We start from the raw sequence: 24,204 nt of genomic DNA on the forward strand, positions 1-24,204 counted from the left end.
GTCTGTTGCCTGCAGAAAAGCTGCCCAGGAGGTCAGTGGGCAGGACGAACCAACACAGAAACCCCGCAGTGAACACAGTTCAGGGAAGGGTGTTTCTGGACACACAGGTTCCCGCAGCATGTTTTTACCCAGCAGAAAGATGAATTATGCAACTTCCAAATGCCAGTCTTCATCTGAGACATGATATCTGTGTATACCAAATCCTCCTAAATCCCCAGCCAGAAAGAAGTTGGTAACCTTACATGACCGAGTCTCATGCCCACCATTCAAATCACAACAGTCCCCTTTTTACTTTGAAAACCAAAGTGCAGTTTCAGACACTGCGGTTTATTTTTATTTCGATTCAAATGTCTATCTGAAGTGAGTTTATGCCAGTGACAACTGAATCATGGTTGTGGGGGCAGTTTCTTCATACAGAAACAGATTGGTAGATGTTACCCTTCCAAAACGCTATCTTTGTGAATGCAACATCTCAGGCCATCAATTAGGCAGCGTTCCACTTTAGCTACTTGGAAGACTGTATTTAGGATGAGCTCCCTTCCTCCCTCTCCCAATAAACCCATTAAGAATCCGATCTGCAAACCCTTGTACGTACAAGAGTGTTACTTGCTCGAGGTTTTTTTTTTTTTATGCAAGGTTTTCAAGAGCACTCTGAATTCAAAAGCAGCGTTTTGCTCTCCAGAGCAGCCCCGTGCCAAAAGGCCACTCTCACAAAAGCTGCGTCAGGTCTGCCTGCAGCATTAGTACACAGGCTACGTATATGAATTAAGAGTCACTGAACAGCCATGGAGGTGACTGCAGTGTGGGCTCGCCTCCTTTACATATCTACTCATCTGAACACAGGGGTTGTGTTTTAATGAGCAAGCCCATATAGACACAGTAACATTGAGATAAGGCTCCACAGTGAGTATCTGCAGGTGCCTTCATTAAAGCAACAAAAAACCCGCTAACGCACCCACAAAAAACATCAAGTGTCAGAAATACAATGCAGCTTTTGGGATTTCAGATACAAAGTAGAGAAATTCAAACACCCAGGTGGAAGAGTTAAGAGCACAGCAGTCCCTTCTCCTCCAGCATCCCCCAGTGTTTCAGTTACCCTGCAGATCTTCATGTTCTCATGCCGATCTGCAACACCCATAAATGGGAAAATACCAAGTGCAGTCAAACCCTCAGCAACGCTACTTCGTGAGAAAGAAGGCAGCATTCCTTTCACACCCGGACAGGTGCCTGAGCAGAAAGCTTACCCCATCTGGTAGTGCCCTCCAGCATACAGCACTCACAAACTCATTTGTGTCATCTTCTTTCCGGTCCTTGTCCAGCACACTTTTGACTGTATCAAACTTGAATGTCAGCAGTGTCTTTGAGAGGCCCTTATAGTATAGGTAAAGGGAATTATTTTCACTTCCTAGAAATAAAAAAAAACAAATAGACAAGATCAGGTCCTGGTTGTAGGAACAGAAATAAGGCTTCTTAGTTCTTTTATTGTTTAAGACAAGACCAGACATTTCCTCCTTGTAGTCATCATCATTCTCGTGGTGTCCTGGCAACTGGGAGCGCTCCACCGCAAATTTTCACGATTCTTAATAACAGGACCAGGTTTTATTACAAGACAACTGCAGTACGCAGCGCACTTGCAAAACATACAGGATCCCAGCTGTCTCCCATAACTTCCTTGGGGCAGAGCATTTTGAGCAGAGCATCTATGCTACCAAACGAAACACCGCTACACCCAGCCTGCTCGGCATTACAGCTCTAAGGCAGGTAGTGCTGTCACTGTTTTCCTTGCCGTAATAAAGTATGACAGTTTGGTCTGTGGAGGTTTAAGTAAGAGAGACTAGACAGTGTGCAGGTTTTACTTAGAAATCCATCCCGATTTCTGCCTTGCAAGCTATACAGAAATCGGAATACACAAGCTGAGGTCCTCCCTTCAGTGCTGGCACAGCTGCCCTGCACATCCCACAGCTATCAGTCTGTCACTGCTTTCCCACCCACACCTGTGGATTTACAGAGGTTTCACAGTCCAACTTAAGCAGTGAAAGGACAGAAACAGCCAAGGGGTAACTGCTTCAGGATGATTCAGTCTTCTGCAGAGCTGTTCACAACGAGGGCATTATTTCTTCACCATGCAGAATGCCGTACTAAGTGACAAGTACAAGACCCTCGCATGGTCCAGGCTACCGCCCTTCCTTAGAAAGATGCGGGAGGACGTGTCAGTTGATAAACTTGAAAGACTTAAGTCGTATCAGCAGAAACTACATTAGCAGGTGATTTTTGGTGACAGCAAGTCTGAATCCTCATATACAAAGAACTCATCTGAAACAGGAGGAAAGCAACTACAGACCCTCTTAGGTCAGGGCTCCTTACACCATTCCCTGGGAAGGGAAGGAGGCTGGAAGTTCAGAATAATCTTCTATTAAACAGCCCATGCAGCTACACAGGACAACTGTTGGTGTGCTTTGCAACCAGAGAGGCACCAGCTCTGAGGAGTCCCATTAGCATTTGTCAGGATGGTTGCTCTACTCACCACAAGCAATGTAGTCTCCGTTGGATGCAAGCCCTACAAAATTCTTCTCGTTGATGTGACCCTTGAAGGAGCGCAAGCAGTGAGGCTTCCCTACGTTCCAGAGCTTCAGCTGACTGTCTGTTGACCTGAAAACAATACCTAAAGTTACCCTGCTGCCATATGGCAGGAACTCGTTACTCGCAACCCTGCTCCTTAACACCCTACTTGCAACGTAAACGTAAGAAGTCTTAGTGCACTCCGGGAGATTTATCCCACTTTCAATCATATGCAACTCGGCTTAAGCTCAGAAAGGTATCATGTTATTTTAGAAGCCTGTCAAAACACATTACATGTTTGAATAAAAAACTTCCCCAAAGTATTATTCTTCTTTTCTCCTATCAGTCGCAGAGTCCTCCAACAAACTGTACGGCCTTTGGGCCATCACTGCCTCCTCCAGATCCTCACAGATCCAGGACACGCTGAATTTTATTTTATTTCTTTTAAACCTCTACATTAGGTATAAAATCTGTTCCCTTCTCTGTGCTGGCTGCAACTCTCATTCATGCCTTGACAGAACTTGGGTAGGAAGCAGTCTCCTCCCTCTCCAGTTGCCCTGAAAGCATGTTCTCCTCCTCCTGCCCAATACCAAGCCACAGCATATAAAAACCTATGGGGGCTCAGAGTTGCTATTAGCATTAAATTGATGTGGTTTTCTCATGTGTAATTGAGACTGCATGGATACAGATCTCAAACTTCCATTTTTTTCACCTTGGCAGCAAAGCTAAATATTACTAATAAAAATACACAAACTCTATTAAATCAAAATTGAGGTGTTCCATTGTTCTCCCACATGCAAACATATCTGCCTTCAAAATGTTTTTCTATTTACTGTGAGCAAACATTCGCCCTTTGGCAAAAGAAAGGAGGTGGAGGTAGTCTCCGCTGCCTGGCAGAACTCAACTGAAACAGGAAGATCCCAGGTTTCCAGGAGATACAGGATTAATTTCTTCCCCCAAAACCTTAGGGGACATGAGCCTCTCTTACTTCACAGGCGTTATTCTCTAGCAATTGCCAGGCTCTGATATTCTGGCGCTCACTGACTTATGGTGATACGCTCCACAGTATGGGAACAAATGGGTGATGGAGTGGGATCGGAGCCCTGTGAAACCATCCTTGAGGAAAAGGGTAGTGCTGTTGTGATCTTAAATTTGAAAGAGATTGGGAGCAGAACCTGTCAGCCTCCGAGGTGGGAAGGAGGGGAGGCAGGCAATGCTCCCCTCATGCAGGTCATATCACCCAACCTTGCTGCTTTCTGAGTATTAAGAGTTGAAGGGGAAAAAAACCCACCCAATATCCATCAAATATTACCAATGACATAAGACATTAGCCCTGCACCAATGTCACATTTACCTAAAAATATAGCACAAAATAAGAGAGATGCACCTTGTGCTATACTCCAAAAACCTTATCTCCATCCTCAATGACAGCTGGAATGACAAAAGAGCGATAAGGGAGCTGCAGTAACATTTCTTAGTCATTTGTAATCATAGTATGAGGTCAGATCAGAACGAAGGTATGAACTTTACGTGTAAAACTGTGACTTAAGCAGGAGGGCATTCCTCAACCCACGTCTTGGGGGGGGGGTGAGGTCGAGGGTGCAGGCTATAACAGAGTATTCAGCTTCTCTGCTTGATGCTTGTTCCACGTCCATCCCTACCCTACCTCCTGCTGCTCAGTCTCCCTTCCCTTCTCTTGTCCTCACCATCACAGGAGTAGCAGAGCTCACAAAGGGCAAAAAGGTATACACCACTGCTTTTCTGGCCCACAAGTACAGGGAGGTGCTTTCTGTGCTGTTAGGGCAGCCGTATTTTTAAAAGGCTGCTTTTAAAAGCTTCAGAGTTGCCTGGAAACTAAACTTTTCTGAAGGCAGAGTAAAGCAGCAAAAGACTAATCCCTGGTCTACAAGTTGTCAGATTCCTGTGACAGCTTCTGCTATTAGCTAACCCAACAAGGAGATCTCATATGTATAGGCACTTAACCTCTAGATCTCTTTATTAAAATAAAAACACTTAAAGTCTATTACTAATGGAATGCTTTTACTGTTAACAAATTCCCATCAAGCTCTGGCCACGTTTGCATCACTTAGGACAGGCACGCCATAAAAGAAGAAAGTTAACTGCCACTGGACCGCAAGGAGAGGAAAAGGCCATTGATCCTGCTGGTGTTACACTGTTCTTCTGGTTTCATACTCTCTCCAAAAAAATATCATGGATGAGCTGCTCTGTTCAATCTGTCTCTCTGTAAATCAGCACTGTAATCAATGTGTTGTGCTAAATACCAGGCAGTTCTGAACACCCTTGAGGTCAAAACTGAATTCTACAAGGCAAAGTAAATCAATGCAATCTATAAAACAGCTTTAGCCAGAAATCCAGAGAATCAGAATATACATATAATTTTTTCTTAAAATAAAAAATCAGCGCTTGATTTTTGGGAATCATTACTGCTGTCTCCTCTCCTCAATTTGCAGAAGACAGACTTGAAAAATAATCTGCTCTCTCAGACGTTTCTTTCTGTTCACACACAAAAAATATAGGTGAACCCTCCCAGTTAGTTCCCTCACCCTGTTGCTGCCCGTCCAAGTCTGACAGCTCTATTGATATTCCTCCCAGGACTCTGGGATCAGTTTTCTCAGATGGCTGGCTCAAGTAGGACAGGGCCATTCTGGCCTGAAACATCCCATAGACAATGTTCCACTTGACCATGGTTGTAAAACATTCCCAGCCTCCTCCTACTTCTATTAAACGCTTTCTTCTTACCCCGATTTGGTTCAAAGCATTAAATTTAATTTTCTCTGTGTGTTCTAGGTATGAATGTGCACCCTTATAGAGTTACAATGTTAATGGAAATAAGAAGAGAGGAGCTGATTAAATACAAACAGTACCAGAAGCCATCAGGGAATCTTCCATCACACAGCTCAGAGTAACTCGCTAGCAGCCTGAATACACCTTAAAATGCTCTGCTTCGGCTCCGGGTTTGTAGAGCAAATCATGTGAAGACACAGGACAGAGCCAAGCTGGATAATCACTGGCTCGGTACAAGGCAGCAGGCGTACTTTCTGGGACTAGATCTACCCCTGTGATCCATCCCTGCTGCCCTCAGGTGTTATACACGAGCGGTTTGAGATCAGATATTCCCCGGCAGCCCCCCCGAGATTGCCTGCACTTTCGCCACCATGTAAGAGGGGTTCACCTCTGGTTTTCTGAAGAGGCTTGTAGCCAGTCATTCAAACCTTTCACTATGTGATCTGACAGACACGCTCACTCTCACGTGACTGAAAACCTACCTAGAACTGAAGCAGCCACATCTGGCTTTGGGACAGACACATCTGGTCGTGTAACTGAACAGAAGCTGTAGAATATTATTCTTCAAGGCCTCCATAGCAGACCTTATGGCCTACCCTGGCTGAAAAGCTGCATGCCGTTAGGACCACAAAACACAACTTCTTGTCTACTTTCTAACCCAAGTACAATCCTAAAAAGGGCCTTCACAGGGGAGATAAATAAGTTACCAGGGAACAGATCAGTCAGTCCTACCTGAGCTTCTTTCAGACTGTGGTTAAATCTCCTCTTCAGACACCGCAGTACCATTTGATCACTTCTGTCACTCATCAGCTCTGTTTTACTGCACATTACTATCCTCAGGGCTCTGCCAGCAGCTTTCTCTACAGCAGAGAGCTCTGGTCAGGAGCATCCTCATCACACACAGTATCTTCTAAAAGGAGGGTCTACCTGCAGCTTCCTAAAGTTGGAGCTTGTGGTCAGGAGTCGCATCTAGTTGTCTTCGTATTCCTTTTAAACATTTTGGCTCCACAAGACAGGGCAGAGCCAAGTGACACCAGGAATGAAATTCTCTTTTTGTCTTGGAAAAAAGCAACGATCTGCTTCCCAAAAGCACAGCAGTTAGCGAGCACACCCACCCACGCAGGTGAATTTGCACGACAGCCCTGAAGAGCACCGGAAAGCAAGGGCTACAAAGTTTTTAGCCTACGTAAAAGGCAATACTTACGCAGAGACGATTTCTTCCCCGCTCACAAATTTTGCGTAGGAGACTGCCTTGCGATGCCCTTTGAACACCATGATTGGCTGCTTAGTGTTGCGAAGATCATAGTAGTGAACGCAGTGATCTGGAGATGAGAAAGAAAAGGGGCAAAATTTAATCAGCTGGGAAGGACCTCTAATAGTCAGCTCACAATTAAAGTCCTGCCTGCAGCTTCCACAGCTCTCTCAGAGCCTCATCTAGGATAAGCAGTCTGCACTATAGCAAAGGAGTGTTTAAGCAGGTTTCTTAAAAACAGCCTCAAAATTCAGTCCGGAAGGGTCTAAGCAGGCTTTAAAAGAGTCAGCGAGGGAAAAAGGTGTATCCATATGTGTGTGCACAGACGCATGTCCTCCCGCAAGCCCTATCTGGCCCATGTGCAAGCCAGCAGCTAAAAGGACTCTTGTCTTTCCTGACCGCCTTCTTGGCTCCCTGCCAGCCCAATTGCCATTTCTAATTCCCTGCACCTCCTTCTCCTTCCTCAAGCTGTCCCCTCTCGGAAAAGCGTTGGGAGAACTCGAGGCTAAAACCTCAGTCTGTCTGCTACTTAAATTGGATCATGGAAAACAGATTAAATTTCTCATGCTTACTCTAAATGGGTAACCTCTATATTTTCGGGTTTTGCTTCTCTCCTTTGACTTGATTACCAAGAGAGAATTAGCATTTCCACCAACAAGAGAACAGACTAAATTCCAGTTGTTCTTAAGATTTAATTCGTAGATGTGCCGCAGTGCCACAGTCACATAAAAGGGACCGCAACAGAATTAGCAATACATTTTATTTTCTGCACAACCAAATGACAATTCCCAAGAAAACAGAAAAACAAGAATAGAAAACCCCACGAGACCAAGCCCCAAACACCCCCAGTGCTCTTTCCAGCTCAGCAAGGTTAATAAGCTTCTCCCTTCCTGACTTTCAGCCTCTAATGTCGAACTTCATTTAATTATCTTCCGTTATTCTCGAAGTGTCAGGAGGGAAGGCCACACACACGTAAGGAAACCAAGCCGGACACCTTTCTCACCAAGCAACTTGCGATACCCAGACGTGAGCTGAAAACTGCTCTGACCCTCCTCCCACAGAAATAACACCCCACCATGGAAGTTCATCACAAAGATTACATAGAAATGAATTTAAATGCCAACGGCTACAGTTATTTTTGTATTTGCAAAGCGTTTCAAAGCAGGGCTCTCAGCCATACACACAACACCCAGCTGTCTCACAATCCCATGTGGTTCGAAAGATAACTGAATTTACATCAATCAGGCTACAGCAATGCTATCGGACCAGCAAGGGTAGCTTCTGCCCCGTTTAACGGGGTAATTGGTGGCCGTGGCAAGACAGGGGGGTTGTGTTTGAAATACCTTCAGTAAAATGAGGTAAGCAGGCAAGTCACCTTCCCTTCGAACTGCTTCCAGCATCTTGCTTTCTACATAACATGACGGGTTCAGAGACTCCTCCAGTAAGAAGTTTCTGGCTCTCCTCTTCCACACCGTGTAAAAGCAGACGCTCCAAGCAGCCACATCACCTTTTCCCCACCACTTACACCAAACTGTTGAATGACCCTGTTGTGTTCAAACCCAGCAGCTATTGCACTCATTACTGCTAGCACTGAAAGGCTGGGAAGTGCTTTACCCCCCCAAGCACTCTTTAAAATGCTCCTGTTTCTTCCACCTCTGAAGTATTTAACCCTCCGAACAGCCAACACTTACCTACCGAAATTCCAGCATGTTCCTACCATTTGGGTATTTTTCATTAGCTTTAGAACAAGATGATGTTGCAACCGGCTTATTGAATAAAGAGGTTAATTTTCACAGGGTCTTTGAATTAAGTTTGAACACTCCTTTAACAAGATTTGGGCATCCTAGTCCCTTCCAACCTCTCTGAAAGCTTGAGCCAAAAACTCCAGATTTTCTTATCTGGCCAGCAGACTTGCTGCAGGAGCTACTAAACAGTTAACTGTCAATTGTTATCTTAATGAGTAGAATGATTCTAGCAGGGCTTTCTATTAGGAGCCAGTTAGTGGATAAGCCTTTCAAGTCTATTTTTGCTTACAGCTTCAACCTCCTCTCCAGCTGGCCCATCATTAGGATACCTTTTGAGCATCAGATTTTATCCTTCAAAGGATGGCAGGGAAAGGGGTACCTGTGGAGGGCTGTGTGTGAGTAGTTGCAGCAATACGGAGAGGAAAGAGCAGCAGCAGGAAAGACAAGTCCATTTGCAGGGCAGAGACACGAAGTGGCATTCACCTTCTAAATATCGCAATAAACAGCTCGAAGCCTGACGGCATCTGGCCCCAGCACCGCATGTGCCTCTCGGCGTTGGCAGGGCAATCAATCACTGTCTGCTCTGATCACAATGAGTCCGAGGGAATGGGCAAGGCCGGTGGGTTCTAAAATTAGCCACTTAATTATTAATTGATTATTTCAGCAGCCGAAGTGTTGGTGCCCAATTGAGGGGTTTTTTTAATTCAATTGAAGCAGCTATTTTTAAGTAGATATATGAAGACGAATGCTCACTGCATTCATTAAAATCAGAACAGGTGGTCATGTTTTACAATTAAAGAGATACTCTCTCTTGTAGGCCATATGGACTTTCCAAAAACATGATAAAAATGCCATCTGCTGAGGAAGCAGAGAGCCCAAAAATGAAGCTAAATGAGAAAAATACAACTCCCAGGTACCCCAGCAGCAGCATTGCCTGGTAGAGTTTGATGAGCTGAAATTGTCCGCGATGGGCAGCATTCCAAGCATACCAGCAGGTCTGAGGCAAGGTGGCAGGGTGCTCTGGAAAGCTCAGAAAATGAATTAGTCCTCAGAGGCAGCTGAAGGCAAGGAAAAGAGAGCAGCCATTGAGGGGAATCAAAACACTTCCCCAACTCTGGAAGAGCCTGTAAGATCATCCAGCATCCCACCACTGGCTCCTGCCCTTGGCATCCCTGAAAGACCATGGAGCGTACTCCACTGCTAACCAGCGATACACAGGGGTATTTGCTTCTTGATTTGCTCCTCAAACACAACCATTACAATAGTCATTCAGCAATTTTTTTGCAGGTCTACAGTTTCTACCCCAACCAGAAAACTCACTTAGGACAATTTCAACTTGGAAATGACACTTCCACAGTTAAAAGTCTCCTGCCTAACCCTTGGGCAGCAACAGCTCGCTGCTTTACTTTTTCTTCTGCGTTCAGGCTTAATTGAAATATATATGAGATAATGGGAAAGAACATGTATGCATACCATAACAAATTAAACACTCTGAAGCAATTCTCATCTAGTTCAATGTCACTGCAGAAGTTGACCATGACAGAATTCTGCTACTGTGCCTTCTGAATTCAAGTGTTGCTGGCAGGCTGCATTTTTTATATTTTTTTTCTTTTTTTTTTTTTTTAAAAAAGTGATCTCAGAAGGCAAAAAGGGCAGCTAAGTTCTGCCACTGCTGCTGAGAGGTCTCCAATCACCAGCCTGAGTTTTTAAATAGTGCTTTTCCAGAACGCTCAAGAACTGCTTACTTCCCTTAAGACGCTGCCACTTTTACCTTTGGGCAGTCTAGTGACAACTAATCAAGAACTCAGACTTTTCCAAACTTCCAAAAGATCTCCCCACCTCTTCAGTAAATACAACGCACATCAGCAAAGCATGCCATCCCTCGTTGCTCAGCAGCTCATAAACTCACAAGACTGCAGCTGGCAGGAACAGGGTGAAAGGGAAGAATGATTTTGTGATGTATAAGGTGAAGTGACCAGCATCTTCTCAATCTCAGTCCTTGAACTCAGTTTGGATGCAGGAGTGAGGATGCAGCAAACAAACTGATGATGTGGTAACGTGATGTCAGGAAATCAGGTTAAAAAATTCTAAAAAACAAGAGCTGGGAATTGCTCATGGAGCCAGCAGCATCTTCCGTAATTTCAGAGTTGTTTAGAAAGACGGAATTGCTCTTGGATTTTTGGTTGTTTAAACAAAGAAAAAAAAAGCGAAGTCTGGTTTTGCCAAAAGCGATTTTCCTTACACTTAGATTTGTTAATCAAATTCACAGAACAGCTGTTACTAGCAGGCTTTAGGATCAACATCACCTATTGCAAAGCTCTTAATGTGTACTGACGGGCAGCAGCTCTAGAAAGAGTAGGCAAGGGTTAGGAAAGAGCATCACACAGCAGCAGCTTATCTTTCACCAAGTACCAGCACAGGCAGAGTAGCAACACACACCAAGTGAAGAGCAGAGCAATCCAGCTCTCCAGGTACCCAGCAATCCCAAGTACCATTCATCTTCCAGGTCATGTGCTTCACCCACCTTCATCACGAACATGAGCTAACTCACAAGACTCACCCCCCTCTGGCTTTTTTCAACCAAGAACTGCTTACTCAAAGGGATATCAAGCCAAGGACAGCAAAACAAAAATTTACCTGCAATGCAACAGTTTTATATTCAATGGATGTAATGACTAGAAAACCCCAAGAGCTGCATACAAAGGTTCTGTTGCTCTCCTCTGGATAAGTGAATTGCCGTAGAGTCTATGACCACTTTTCTCATTTCAATCATTTAGAAATGCTTATTTCTCAACTGTTCAGTATTTAGACTGACACATTTGAAAAATAAGTAATTTATATGACTCAGATTTTTCAGTGCTTATAGACTTGAGAATGTAAGTGGTGCTCGCTGCTACATGTCATATGAATGTTACAGCCAAGACTACGCACATATTCAAAACCAAAGTTGCAGGGTAGGAAACCAGACGTTAATTAAGTGGTCTGTTAGAAGTCTTTGTTATCAACGACACATTTTGGACTTTTTTTTTCCCCCCAATAAAAGAAATCTTCAATGCCAAACTTGGGGGGTCAATTCAATTTGATATATTAATGCTCTGGCAGTCCTGCATGCCTCATGCTACAAGACGTTTTACTGAAACAAAAGCTCAGGCTAGAGCATAACCTTTAATGTGTTTCTCTTGTGCTTCTTTGATTGTGATGATCTGATTTGTTGCATCTAGTAACTCACATCCTCAGCTGATGATTCCTCAGCTTCGTCTATTTGTTTTCCTCCATATGAACTTCAAGCTTAGATCAGGCTGCCTGTTTTCACCAGTGAAACTCTGCACCTCAGTAGTAAGAATAAGAGATATTTATAGTCTGAGGGGTGTATTTAAATTGTTCAACAAGATTTAAACTGAGTCAGAGCAAACTTGGTGCAAGATACCTCTGCTCACCTCCAATTAAGTCATCCCAAAGAAACCAAAAGAGCAACAAAATAAAAGGGCACCAAAAAAGCCCACAAAACTTTTTTTTTGTCAGAATGAAAGACAACAGGGATGATTTTTGTGGCGTTTGATTCCATTTTTACTTTCATTGGTTAAAAAAATTATTTCAGAGACCCTGAAGGAAGCCTCCATTGCTCAATACCTATTGAAGAGGTCAGCTAAAATCCATTTATTCGTATTTAAACATCTGCCTACAGAAACTGATCTTTCCTTTCGCTTCTTTCTCCTCTGTATACCAAGGGTAAGCAAGATCATTCTGTCCACGCTGTGTGCTGAGTAAAGTCTTCAGAGCTACCTAGAATTGCATCTAGGCAACTTGTTGAGCAGGAAAATACAGTCATATCCTTAAACCTTCAAGTGGCCAGAGCCCAGTGGTTCAAATCAAAGCTTGTGTTTCAAGTGTCTCCGGGTGAAAGGAAAGAGTACACATTGTCATTCCCCTAAGTGGTGTGCCATAAAGGAGAGCACAAGCCTTCTTAATGAATTTGTTAGACACAGATAAACAAGCAGAAGAACAGAACTTTAACATCAAGAAAGGTTAAGCAAAAGTCTCTTTTTTAGCCAAGCTCCATGTGATTTCTTGCTGTAAAAAAGAAGCTTGCATCCTCAGAGGTAAACCTTTTGGCTAGACTAAAAACGGAAACAGAATCAGGAGGCTCACGTGCAACCTCAGTTTTCACCATTAAAACCTTTTCTTCTTCCATTAGTAAGGAGAAAGAGGAAGGAGATAAAAGGAACAACAACCTGATTTAAAAATAAACTCAAATCACTGTACTACAGCCTACAGTATTGCAGTACACTGAAGATGACTTGGCACATTAGACGCCTCGGTCCTTACAGAAACCTGAACAAGCGCCAGGTAAACAAGTGCTGCTCTTTCTCAAAAACCTGCAAAAAGACAGACAGCTGCTATCAGAACCCAAACCTTGAAGATAAAATGCTTTAAAATAGATTTGCTTTAATTTGAGAGGAGACCTACAAAAGTCTCAGCACTCTCTTGACCTTGAAGCCATCTAACAAGCTGCATACTTACTCAGAGACTAACTAAAAAGCTGTTAAAAAAGAAAGTGGAATCCTCTCCAGTGGATCTTCTACGTACCTCCACAACAGGAAATGGAGCCTCCCCACAAAGGCAGCAATACCAAAGGCTGGTCAAAAGACAACTCGGGATTTAATTATGAGGAAACCCGAACTGAAACTTAACCCTACGTAGAATGCAATTTCTGTTAGAAATCCATTTTTGTCCAAGTGCCCTGGAAGTCATACAATAACGTAGGTTGGAAGGGACCTCTGGAATCCAGCCAGTCTGACTTCCCAACTCAAGGAAGGGACAACTACAAAGTTGGATTCAATTTCCAAGTTAAATAATTGTGTTCAAGGGTCCTACTCAGTCAAGCTCTGAGCATTTCCAAAACCAGAGATTGTGTAAACTCTTCCCCTATCTTAGCTGCCTTGAAAAGTGCTCTTATGCCAAAGGATTAGGCAGAATTTTTTTTTAAATCCAAATTTGCTTAAGCTATTTGCTATTGACATAAGAAAGGAAAGGCATTAGCCCATCTCTCACCATTAATGTGTAGGCTGTGATTCGCTGCACAAGTTTCTGGCTTCTCAGACCTTTCGACTTCTGTCCACTCACTCTCACGTGATGGGAGTGACATGAAGCACTGCCATACATCCCCAGTTCTCCTTTAATTCACTTTTTTTTTAACTAGTAAAAAAGCAAGTGGAGAACTGCTGAACTTTTAACTGTTGCCAAGCCTGTAATAAACAGCAGCACTTCAAGATTTTCAGGTGACAGAGGTGGCTTTGTTCAACAAGTTTAGGGTAGAGATTTAATCCCTCCTACAGTAGAGAGGCAGGCTGGAGTGCAAACATCCATGTGCAGGTCTTGCTCTGGAGAGAAGATTGGGAACAAAGGGCAGTTGAACACTCCCTCTTGGGGAATAATTTAACTCAACAAGACAGGTGAACCTTCACGCAAGGACCATAGAAAAAGACTATTTTTAATCTTAGGTCTCTTCCAGGGCAGAAGGGAGCATATGGAGGAAAAAGGGTCTTTATTATAGCAATAGAAATACAGGGTAGCATTTCAGCATCCGACACAGAATGGTAAGGAAGCCTTCCAACCAACAAAACACTATAAAGAGATTTATTTCACTTGACAGAGCAATACTGGGATGGGATATGATCAGCGCAGGCTTTGGCCTATCACAAGCCATTTCAGGGAGAGAAGACAGTGCGATAGTTTCCACTACATAAAGGAAATAGATGCTCTGGGAAAAGAGAAAAGATGACAGCGCATTAGGGACGGGAAACAAAGCGGACTTGAATTCAAGCGCTCAAAGCCCTGCACCAAAAATTAGCACAAGAATTTTCTGAAGACGAAATTAGATAATATTGACAACAGTGAGTTGACATCAGTGCCCTCTTTACAAACCATTTCCCTTACTGTAAGGAAGGAGATTAAAAATGGATTTGATACAGCCTGAAGCAAAGAACCTTTGACAGACGAAACTATTCAGAGCATTTTGCTGAAGAATGCAGTGTGCTGTTTTCCACTTGGAGCATGACAAATCACATGAGGAGGAGAGGGCAGAAATAAATCCATTTCACCCCAACATCTCCCTGTAGAACACTGCAGCGCAGGTAAAGCTGGATTTTTTTTTTTCCCCTGTCTCTACCTTCAAAAAAAACCCCAATAAAACAAGAAAATTTTATCCTAACAGTCACTGTTACAGGCACATTAAAACGTTTGCTGGGTATGGCTTTGTATTCACAATTTTCTGTTCCAGCAGAAATTGCAAGTACTTTGTTACTGTAACTAAGACAAAATTACCCATTTGATGCATTTGCTTCTTGCTCCTCTTTTTACCTGGACTTCCCTTTGCAGTAAAGGAACAGTTTTTCTCTGAATAACCATTTTCTGTTCCCCTGGGGGAATCTCAGCAATCTCTTCTAGAAGCAATGCTCTGGTCCACAGCAGTGAACTGGAACAGTGTCCTTATTTTGTATTTCACATGTGTAGCCGAGATGATTTGGGATGCGGTACTTCATTCCTGTCCGCTATCGGAGTTCTGTCCAGAGAAGTGGTCTCATACACCATCCTACCAGACTCCCAGGGAACTCCCACACACCCTGTCTTCATAGGTGTCAAACGTTCAATGGCCACCCAAAGAGGGACTGAACTTTGGAAAAGCATTCAATAGATAATTTCCCTGCAAGTCAAAGCCTACCCCCATGTGCTCTTCCCTTACAGCATGCTCTGAAGATTATACAAGATTAAGCAAGGTCTGTATGATTTATTTTGCTGGTGGCAACATTTTAAAAAAAAAGAAGAAAACCTTTTAAGTGGAGAAAGCCACAGAGCCCATGATGTTAGCAGGGAGATGAAAGGAAGTTTCTCAAGCAGGACATGGCACATGGATATTTGGGGATGCGAACTCACTCTCCTTTTCCTACATCGCAATACAGATGATGGGCAACTGCCTCCCAAAATCATATTTAGAGAATGCAACACAAATCCAGCCCAGGTTTTCATTTAAACAAAGGAAGAGCACGGCTCTGAGAAGGAAAATGCCTGACAGGGCTCTGTTTAGCAGACGGGACGATAAAGGAAGCAAGGTGAGAAAGGTCCACTCCATGAAAACTGAATTAAAGAGAGTTGAGGTTAGATTAAACATGTCTGGTAGCCTCAGTTTAATCGCTGGCAAAACAAACAGCACAATGAGCACCTTCTACCTTTCCTTCTATATCAAGAAAAGGCCCAGGGATGTGACAGCAGAGGGTTTCAGGTTAGCACTTGAAAAATTTTGACAGAACTCTGCAGGGAACACTATACCCTGCTTCAGCCAGTGATTTTAATCTCTTACTAACACCAAATGTACTTTTTTTTAAAAAAAAAAAAGTATATCAACACTAGCATTTCACTGAAGATCTGTATCTCCCTCTGCTGAACAGATGAAGGGAACAACAGCCTTGATGGGAACCGCCAACTGGGTTTTTAACCTTTGTATTCCACAGATTCCCTATGGCTTGAAGTTACAGATGACACTTGCCAGGTTATGGATAATGGTCTTTGCACACTGGGGACATTTTTTACTTACTTGTCTAAAGCTTTTGACACAGTAGCCCATAAAACAACCACCCCAAATAACTTGTCTCGTATTAAGGAGAGAAGGAGGAGACATAAAACATTAGAGATCTTAATCAGTTGAGAAAAGGGCTCTGATGAGAAGAGGAAGCAAAACAGATTTCTCCAGAATTCCTTTGAAACTCTGACCTTTATGGTTTTAAAGAGCTACAGAGATTTCTCACAGGAATAAAGGATAGATGGTTTTTGTGCAATTCAAAGACTGCCTTCTATCAGACTGAGAAACAAAATATTCAGTACACATAAGGAAGATTTACTAACGTTACAAAACCAATGAAGACAATAGCAGTAACAACCTGCAGCTTTTGGAATAATTCATTCTTTAGGTCTGAAAGACATGTGCTGTTCAGACTCTTAATCCAACTTTTCTCATTGACTATGTAACATGTATGACTCTACACACTGTAGTGCATGTAGGCTGACGTCCAAAGTAAGTTTTACAACACCTAGAACATGTGAAGAACAGTCATTTTAGAGTAAAAGGTGCTTCAACCCATGTTGTCTAAATGGACTACATTTCTGAAGATCTGAAATTTCTCACGTGATCACCAAGAGTCTTATTTGTACAATGAGCGTTGGATACATCTATCAAAACCAGAAGTACTACCTCATTTGCTGAGCAAATCTCACGATTCAAGATACTTATTGCACACAGTATTCATTCTTACTACAAACCTGTGTCAGCTCTGGTTCTTGAATGACTCAATGCTGTGCATGTCACGGAGCTGTGATGGTGGGAAAGGGCAGCACAGTCAGACTCCCGGGGACCACATGCTCCGAGAGGTCAAGATCATATAGATAAGGGTCTAAGACATTACGAAAGGTAGATACGAAAATGAACATCCTCCTAAGATTTTAGGAGTGCATTTATGAAGCAGCAGCTTTCAGGTTTTTGTTTTATCAGCAAACATCATACAAAGAGAACCAAACAGGCTTCAGTGCAGTCAAACTGGCTCTAGGGAAAGTAGAGGCTGCTGCCATATGCATTACAATATGCAGTCGAGGACCCGAGTTTGCCAAATTATCAGTCAAACCCGATTTTAGTCCAGAACTGCATTTTGCTTCACTAGCCTGAGGGGACGTAAGTCTTCTTTTACTACGTTCTGGAGACAGTGATCCAATTCATTACCTCAACTGCCCTCAAAGCAGACTCCACTGGAAGAGACGACGGATACTAAATATAGTGCCACAGCCACTAATATTCAAGTTTCAGATAAGAATACTTAAACCAAAACCCCAAAGGTATGGTGGATTAAGCAGGCAAGGAAATAAGCACAGGAAAGCACATGATGATACACAGGTACCCAATGCGGAAAAGTAGTAACGTATACTCTAGCTAGGCAGTCAAATAAGTCATGTCAAGAGTGACTAGATTTGTACACGCACGTACAGTCTTACTTTTTGTCATCTCCTTGAGATTCAAATAGCTAACAAGGCCTCTTTAGAGGAACCTAATCCCAAACATTCAAAAACTCTTCTCTCAAACTCATGCAATGCTTAGATGCTCAGATACTATAAAAAGATGCCTTCGAGATGAGAGCTCACACTGGATTTGCAGGTTATAGGTTTTCCTATGCCATATGACAATCTTTATCACTTTGTATGGAAAGGGTAGTGTACGTTACAAAAGTCTGAACGTGCACAGTACTCAAATAAAAGGCTGGAACAGTTAATCTATGCAGCAGTCTGAGCAGGAGATAACACAGGAAGCCATTACAGAGGATGTCATTCCAATGAGCAATTCCTTTAAATGAGCTACGAGAAAAACCGCAGCTTTGGAAACCTCTGAGGTTGGAAAGGATTGAACTCTAAGGGATATAGCAACAGCTAGTAGCAAGAGCAATTTGGCATTCTGAGGAAAAGATGAATCTTCCGAGTTGCCTTTCTGTTCCTGAATTTCAAGGCTCATTTCGAATTAAATTTGAATTTTGTAACATTGACTAAATGACTTCCATGCCAGTCGTAAGACAAAGCGTTCAGGAAAAGAATATTTAAGCAAACAATTAGCACACTCATTTCTGCTAATGATAGATTTATCCTTTTCTCCAGAGAATCAAATGGAGCTTTTCAAGTTCATTTTATTCATTCACTTGTTACTGAAGTGTGACGACCTCTGGGATAAAGCTAGGAAACTCCCAATAGGTCTCTATATCGTTACTCACTATTCATTGCAAACACTTTACCCAACACAAGTCAGAGACTACTTTTTCTGCGCAAGTAAAAAAATTACATAAGCTTTTAAAGGCTGAAGCTCATTGCAATTTGCACATGCAACATGTCCCGCACACCTATGAGTGGTTTCATGTCCCTTCAGGATTTCCTAGGAAGCAGCTGGAGCAAGGCAGGAAGACACTGTGCAGTGCCTGGCTGATCCGGTAGCATCTCTGATGTGCAGATAAAGGCAAGTCAGCTCAACTGCAAAAATCACAGGTTTAAATAACAGAGCATAGCTGCAGTTCTCCTGATTGTCAGTTCTGAGCAGAAGCAGAATGTGATCTATCTACCAGCGCCAGAAAGATTGTCTTCACCAGGACAGCAGCAGGTATGGTTCGATATTTCGCTTTCATTTACAACCCGGAATCCATGAAGAAGGATAACATTTAAGTCAAACCTTCAAGATGGTGTTCTAACCTAAACAATCCCACTAAGCTCAGTGCTTCCCCCACAACAAGTACTGTTGGGACAGAAATATGATCACAACCACACTGGCTGAAAATACAGATTCCTCCAAACAACCCTCAGTTGATTGAAGCACTGTATGTGCTTTCGAACATCACAATAAATGAAATCTTTGCAATGAATTCTGGAATGAGTTTAAATTAGGTGACAAGTGTGCATTTCCAAAACACAGACCTTGTCCTCTACTTCCCCTGCCAATAGCCTCAGAGAACATGAACTAGAGAAAGACTATTGAATATCCAAAAAAAGAAAAGCCACCCTGGAGGTAAAGTCCAATCCAAGTAATGGGCAAGTCCTGGACTGCTGCATGCCATACTGATTTCATAAAGGCTGAGTTTTGAGCACTCCTGTGAAGTTTTTCCACAGGCTTGAAAGAAATGCCTAACCTTTGTCTACGCCTTTGAACACTGCGCTCAATTCATACGCTAAAGGTAATCTTGTAGCTTAAGCCCAGAGAAGCTGCCTAACTCCACCCTAAACATGTCATATATTCACACAAATAGATTCTTTCTGAGTCACCGCAGGCTTTCAATAGTGCAGAGTAGTTACCCATGAGAATCTATTAAGGTAAGACCTTGCTTTCAGCTGGAAAACATTAATTCTCTTCCAAAAAGGCACACTGCCTTCTTGGTCATTAATAGCACATCATTCTTCTCAGCTGAGTGACAAGCCAGGCAAGTCACCCAAATGTGAGGCAGCATGAAAGGCTAACTCTACAGAGAGATGTTTGGAAAAAGAGAAATCACTGCTCCAGTTACTGCAGCAGATAAAAAAATATCAATATTTCACTGGACAAGGATGGTCTCCAAAGTGGTCCTGCTTGGACACCAGGTATATTGGCAAAACTGAACGATGCTGATAAAGGTGGCACATGTGACCTTGAGCCGTAAGTGCACCAGGACGATGCAGAGATCTTAAGGGGTGGGTACATAGTTGCAAATGAAAAACAAAGCTGTTGACATAGCAACAGGAGTCCTTCGGCATGCTAGATGCTGTGGATTGGTATCGTTAGTTCTGTGGCCGTTCAACAACGAAAGAAAGGCAGCAGCATTTAAAGCCAGAATACAATGCCATTCTGTAATGCTGAAGATGGTGCACAGGAAAGATCTTTAAATAGCATGGAAAACCTGCTGGGGAAGAGCAAAACCGCCTTTGAAGGGAAAGCACGTTCTTGGGATATGTTCTTGCTCAGTGTCACTGTACAAGTGGGGAAGGGAATAAGCAAGAGAGACAGAGTGGGAAAGAAAGGGGAGAAATCTCAGCACTGCGAGATCTCATGTTCACCGAGAATTTGCCCCTTGTTAGCTAGTGCTGATCTCAATTCAGGCTGCCAAAAGCCTGTCTGGGGCTGTCACTGGTGCTTTATGATCAGAGCATGAGCCGATCCAGAAAAAAAAAGGCAATTCAGTTTAGGCCATACAAATGCCAGTCTGAAGGAAGAGATGGAAAAGTAAAATTGGGAATGTTTAGGAGGGAGTACGGTATGCTCAATGCAAGTAGTCCCAAACTCTGAGGCTGTAAGTAGTAAAACCAACATAAACCAGCACTGCCCTAATGTTTTCCCTGCCCTGGTTACTTCATCCAAACCCACACTGTCAGTTAAAACTAACCCACACTGTTAGTTAAAACTAACCCAGCAAAACCTTAAGCTCTGACTGTTGCAGCTGTTCTGTTGCTCTCCTTTATCCATCTGTCCTCGTCTGCTCCTTCCACTTATTTTGTGAAGCTCCTGGAGAGTAGGTAGTCTCTGTCCTGCATCTCTGCAGCCCTGAGGAACCCCTCTCATCCCTCAATCCAACCTGCTAGATTTGTGGGTCCTACAGGGAAAAAATATAGCATGCGAGAAGATGATGCATCTAATGTAAGAACTCAAGAATGTGAAGTTTTGATGACATGATCTCTGCATAATATATGGGAAATAAAAGGTCAGTGGTAGCTGCTGACAGTATTACAGCATGCTGGGAATAAAGCATCGCTACTATCAATAGCTATGCTTAGCTTACTAGAGTTAGCAGTCTGATCTCACCCAGACTGCACAACTTGGACATTCAAGCTGCAAACTGCACACATTTTCAGCCCTTTTTTTTTTTCCAAGCAGGAAAACAGTACTGCTAGAAAATATATGGGTTGAGGGCATCAGTGCTACTGCCAAGGCAAAACAATAACAACTTCAGTGGTGATTTATATAGCTAATTTCAGGATAAAACCCTATCTATTTTTAAAAAGAGGAAAAGACCACAAAATTACCTGATTTTGTATTCGGCAGTGATTACCGTTTATACTGCCCAATGTTTCAACTCAGTAAGCATGCAAATGGAATATTTTATTAAAGTAACAGACAAAAGGGATCTTTTCTTCTTTATGTGCCCTCTCCACTGCACAGATTTTATCAGGCTGCAGCCAGACATGCTAGCTTCCCTCTCACCTGAAGCACCTGTCTGCTTTTTAAGAGAATTATTTCCCAAACCAAATACCCATTCCTCTCTTATACAGGCTCTATTTCTAGTTTATTGCTCATTTGTTCGCTTTTAAGCTACCAAAATGATCTTTTGGTCATCTAAAAGCTTTCAGAGTGAAGAGCCTAGAAAAGAAACATATATATATATCTATCTCATCCATATTAGATGGTAATCCTGGGATTTGCTTCTATAGTGGCAACTAAAGCATGGTTTTCCATGGCATCTGAAGCCAGCCTAGTACTCTCTATTAAAGGACAGTGCTCCATACGGAGATACACAGTCTAACAACACTTTTGACCACGGCCTCATCTAAATCAAAGCATCACAGTAACTCCTTCCGTTATCACTACTCATGTTTACCAACAAATATACTGAAGCATAGAGAGATTAACCAAGAAATCAACACAAATCCTAATTCCAACCCACATCACGTCCTTTTCAGGAGGCATCACTCAAGGCAGTCGCTTTGTGTTCTCCTGCTGCTGCCAATGATGGGCAGGGACCTGCAGAGGAACCTGGAACAAGGGGGAAAGGGATGTTCTCCATAAAGGAGCAGCAATACGATACAAACAGCAGCGAGCAGTCTAGAAGAGTCAACATTGTCTCATCATGGAGAAAAACCCAGCCAAACTGCTGGAGCAATAACCTCTGTTTTGCTCACTGCACCACAGGGTTCGCAGCTTGACCTTCCTTCAAAAATCCATCACCACGGTCTTTCGCTTCACTCCTTTTATTTGACAATACAGCATGTAAACTAGGTGCGGGTGGAAATGCCTTTTTTTTTTTTTAAAAAGAAAAACAAGATCTCCGATTCAGGAGTTCCTACAGAGCCCTGAAGCTGTGGGTACGTGGCTGTGGCTACCTACACGGCAGTACGGCTGAGGGACCCAGAGGAGGGTCAGGCTGCCATCACATGCAGCACTAAGCATGCAGAAGTGACCCCCCCACACCCCAAAAAGCCCCTGGTTTGAGGACCGGAGGTCCTCAGCAGAGAGAGCCCCACAGGGAACAAAAGGGCAATGAGACCATTTCAATAGGCTGATGCATCAGCTCACATAATTCATGTCACATGTTGGTAGACCTCTACAGGACTTTTAAGTATCTTCCTTCCCATTTTTCTGTAAAAGGGAGTTCTTCTAAAATTGGAGAAAGTGAGAGACAGCACAAAGGTACCTCTCCGAATATTTCACCTGTGCACAATATAGCATCACAGGCAGAGGGGAGCCAACAGTCAAGATATTACTAACAAATGAGAAGGGACACGTAAACTGGAGATGGGGTAGAAAAGATCTTAAGATAGCCATCCTATTTCTGTGGAGAATGCAAAGGGGGAATCAGCATAGAGATGCTGATTTAGTTGAAGCATCCGATTAGGAAAACCCACTTGAAAGAGGTATTCTGAATAGATGGATGCAAGTGGGTACGATGCATTTGTCAAGGGCAGAAGAAAATGTTTCCTTAAGTAAGGTGTGAAAGAGCAAGATCTTATAAAAAGGTGTTCCAGCTGCGTGGATGGTTAAGATAGACCCTCAAGAGAAAATAAAAACAGGAAATGAAAACTGAAAAAAAATCATCATCATTTCAAAATATTAGCACTGAAAAAATTTAGACTTGTAGTCAAAATTGCATCGTTAAAGTCATGCTAGCTTGCAAGCTATTCTGCACACAGAGAAAGGGAAGAGAACTGAAACATCTATGTTAAATAATTTAATAATGGTATAAAAGGAGGAAGTAAATCGATATATCTCAAATACTAAGTACCAGTACTTCCGCTCCCCTCAACGATTTCATCAATTGCTTACCTCATCAAGTCTTAAACTATAAATATATATACACACATGAACATAGACATATATAGCGTTAAGTTCCATCAAATCAACAAATAAAACAGGAGAGTATATACCGGAGCAGCACTTCTGCCTAAATACTGTACAAAACTGTTAGGCATGCAATGCTAAGTAGTCTTGGCTCTTCTACCATTGACTAAATCACTGAAAAAGTAATTGAAACAATTTTCAAAATTGAAAATCCTCTTTGCATGTGAACAAGCCAAGGCAGAGCTAGGACAGCTTTCCAAAATCACCCACTACACCAGTCACTGAATTAGTGTTTAGTGTTTTGCATTGCTTGTCTTTATTCCTACTGGGGGGCAAACAGGAATGGCCAAGTCAGCATGCCCAATCTGCTGTGGGTTTTTTTTGGTTTTTTTTGTTTGGTTGGGTTTTTGTTGGGTTTTTCAGGGTTTTGGGGTTTTTTTCCCGGGTTTTTTGGTGTTTTTTTTGTTTTAGTTTGGTTTGGTTTTTTTGTTTGTCTTTTACACACTCAAGGAAACCAGCTTTGACTCTTCCTTTATTAATTTCATAGCCCATGTGACAAATCACGCTATTTAGAAGTTAGATTGCTTTTTCCATAGACTAGATGAAATTATTAAATAAGACTGGCTGAAACTGATGGGGGAGAAAAACCTTTGTCTCCATTGTAACACACTAAACAGGACTGTTTTACTACATGGACTATGAAAGCAGACACTAACTCATTTCATTGCTCTGATTGGTTTTTTTAGGAGTTCAGAAACAACATCTTTCAAGACTCCAGTATTTCTTTTCATTTCATATGCCATTTTTTCACATGTATTTATGGCTGAAAGATCAATTAGAATTCCTCTGTGGGAAGTCATTCCCATCAGTTCAATTACTCAATGTAATTGTTTCAGCAATCATAGTTAAATATCCATTTTAATTTTTATTTAGAGACTCAATTACCAAGCATCAAGCAGATGTAAACACTTTTAAAATTTTATCTTCTCTCCCTCCTATGCCTTCTTCCCCAGTATAAATACCATTTTACCCCTCAGCATTCTCCAAATCATAAAAAGGTGTATGTAGTCATTTAAAATCTCTATATAACTCCTAATGCTTGCTCATACTTCTTTCCCAAACACACTTGTTGAAGATGAGCCCATTGTGGTCTGTTAGACGTGAGTGTGGGGATAGAGGCACTCCTATCTGCTTCCATCCCATGTGCCCTATGGCTCTGAAAGCCTTCATAGATTTATCTGTGCCTTATT

General features: G+C 42.5%; 1 protein-coding gene across 1 annotated transcript in view; it reads right to left on the reverse strand.

Annotated features, from left to right (window-relative positions):
• Nucleotides 1-1,178: 1,178 nt before the first annotated feature.
• RFWD2 (ring finger and WD repeat domain 2, E3 ubiquitin protein ligase) overlaps nucleotides 1,179-24,204 on the reverse strand; it is an 89,026-nt gene continuing 66,000 nt past the window's right edge. Inside the window, exons 15-17 of the mRNA XM_009704556.1 lie at nucleotides 6,569-6,686; nucleotides 2,525-2,649; nucleotides 1,179-1,405 (exon numbers count right to left, since the gene is read on the reverse strand). Coding sequence (XP_009702858.1) covers nucleotides 1,179-1,405; nucleotides 2,525-2,649; nucleotides 6,569-6,686 — 470 coding nt within the window. The remainder of the gene's footprint in view (nucleotides 1,406-2,524; nucleotides 2,650-6,568; nucleotides 6,687-24,204) is intronic.

Source organism: Cariama cristata, unplaced genomic scaffold (assembly GCF_000690535.1).
Source record: "Cariama cristata isolate BGI_N322 unplaced genomic scaffold, ASM69053v1 scaffold10260, whole genome shotgun sequence".
Classification (NCBI taxonomy): Eukaryota; Metazoa; Chordata; class Aves; order Cariamiformes; family Cariamidae; genus Cariama; species Cariama cristata.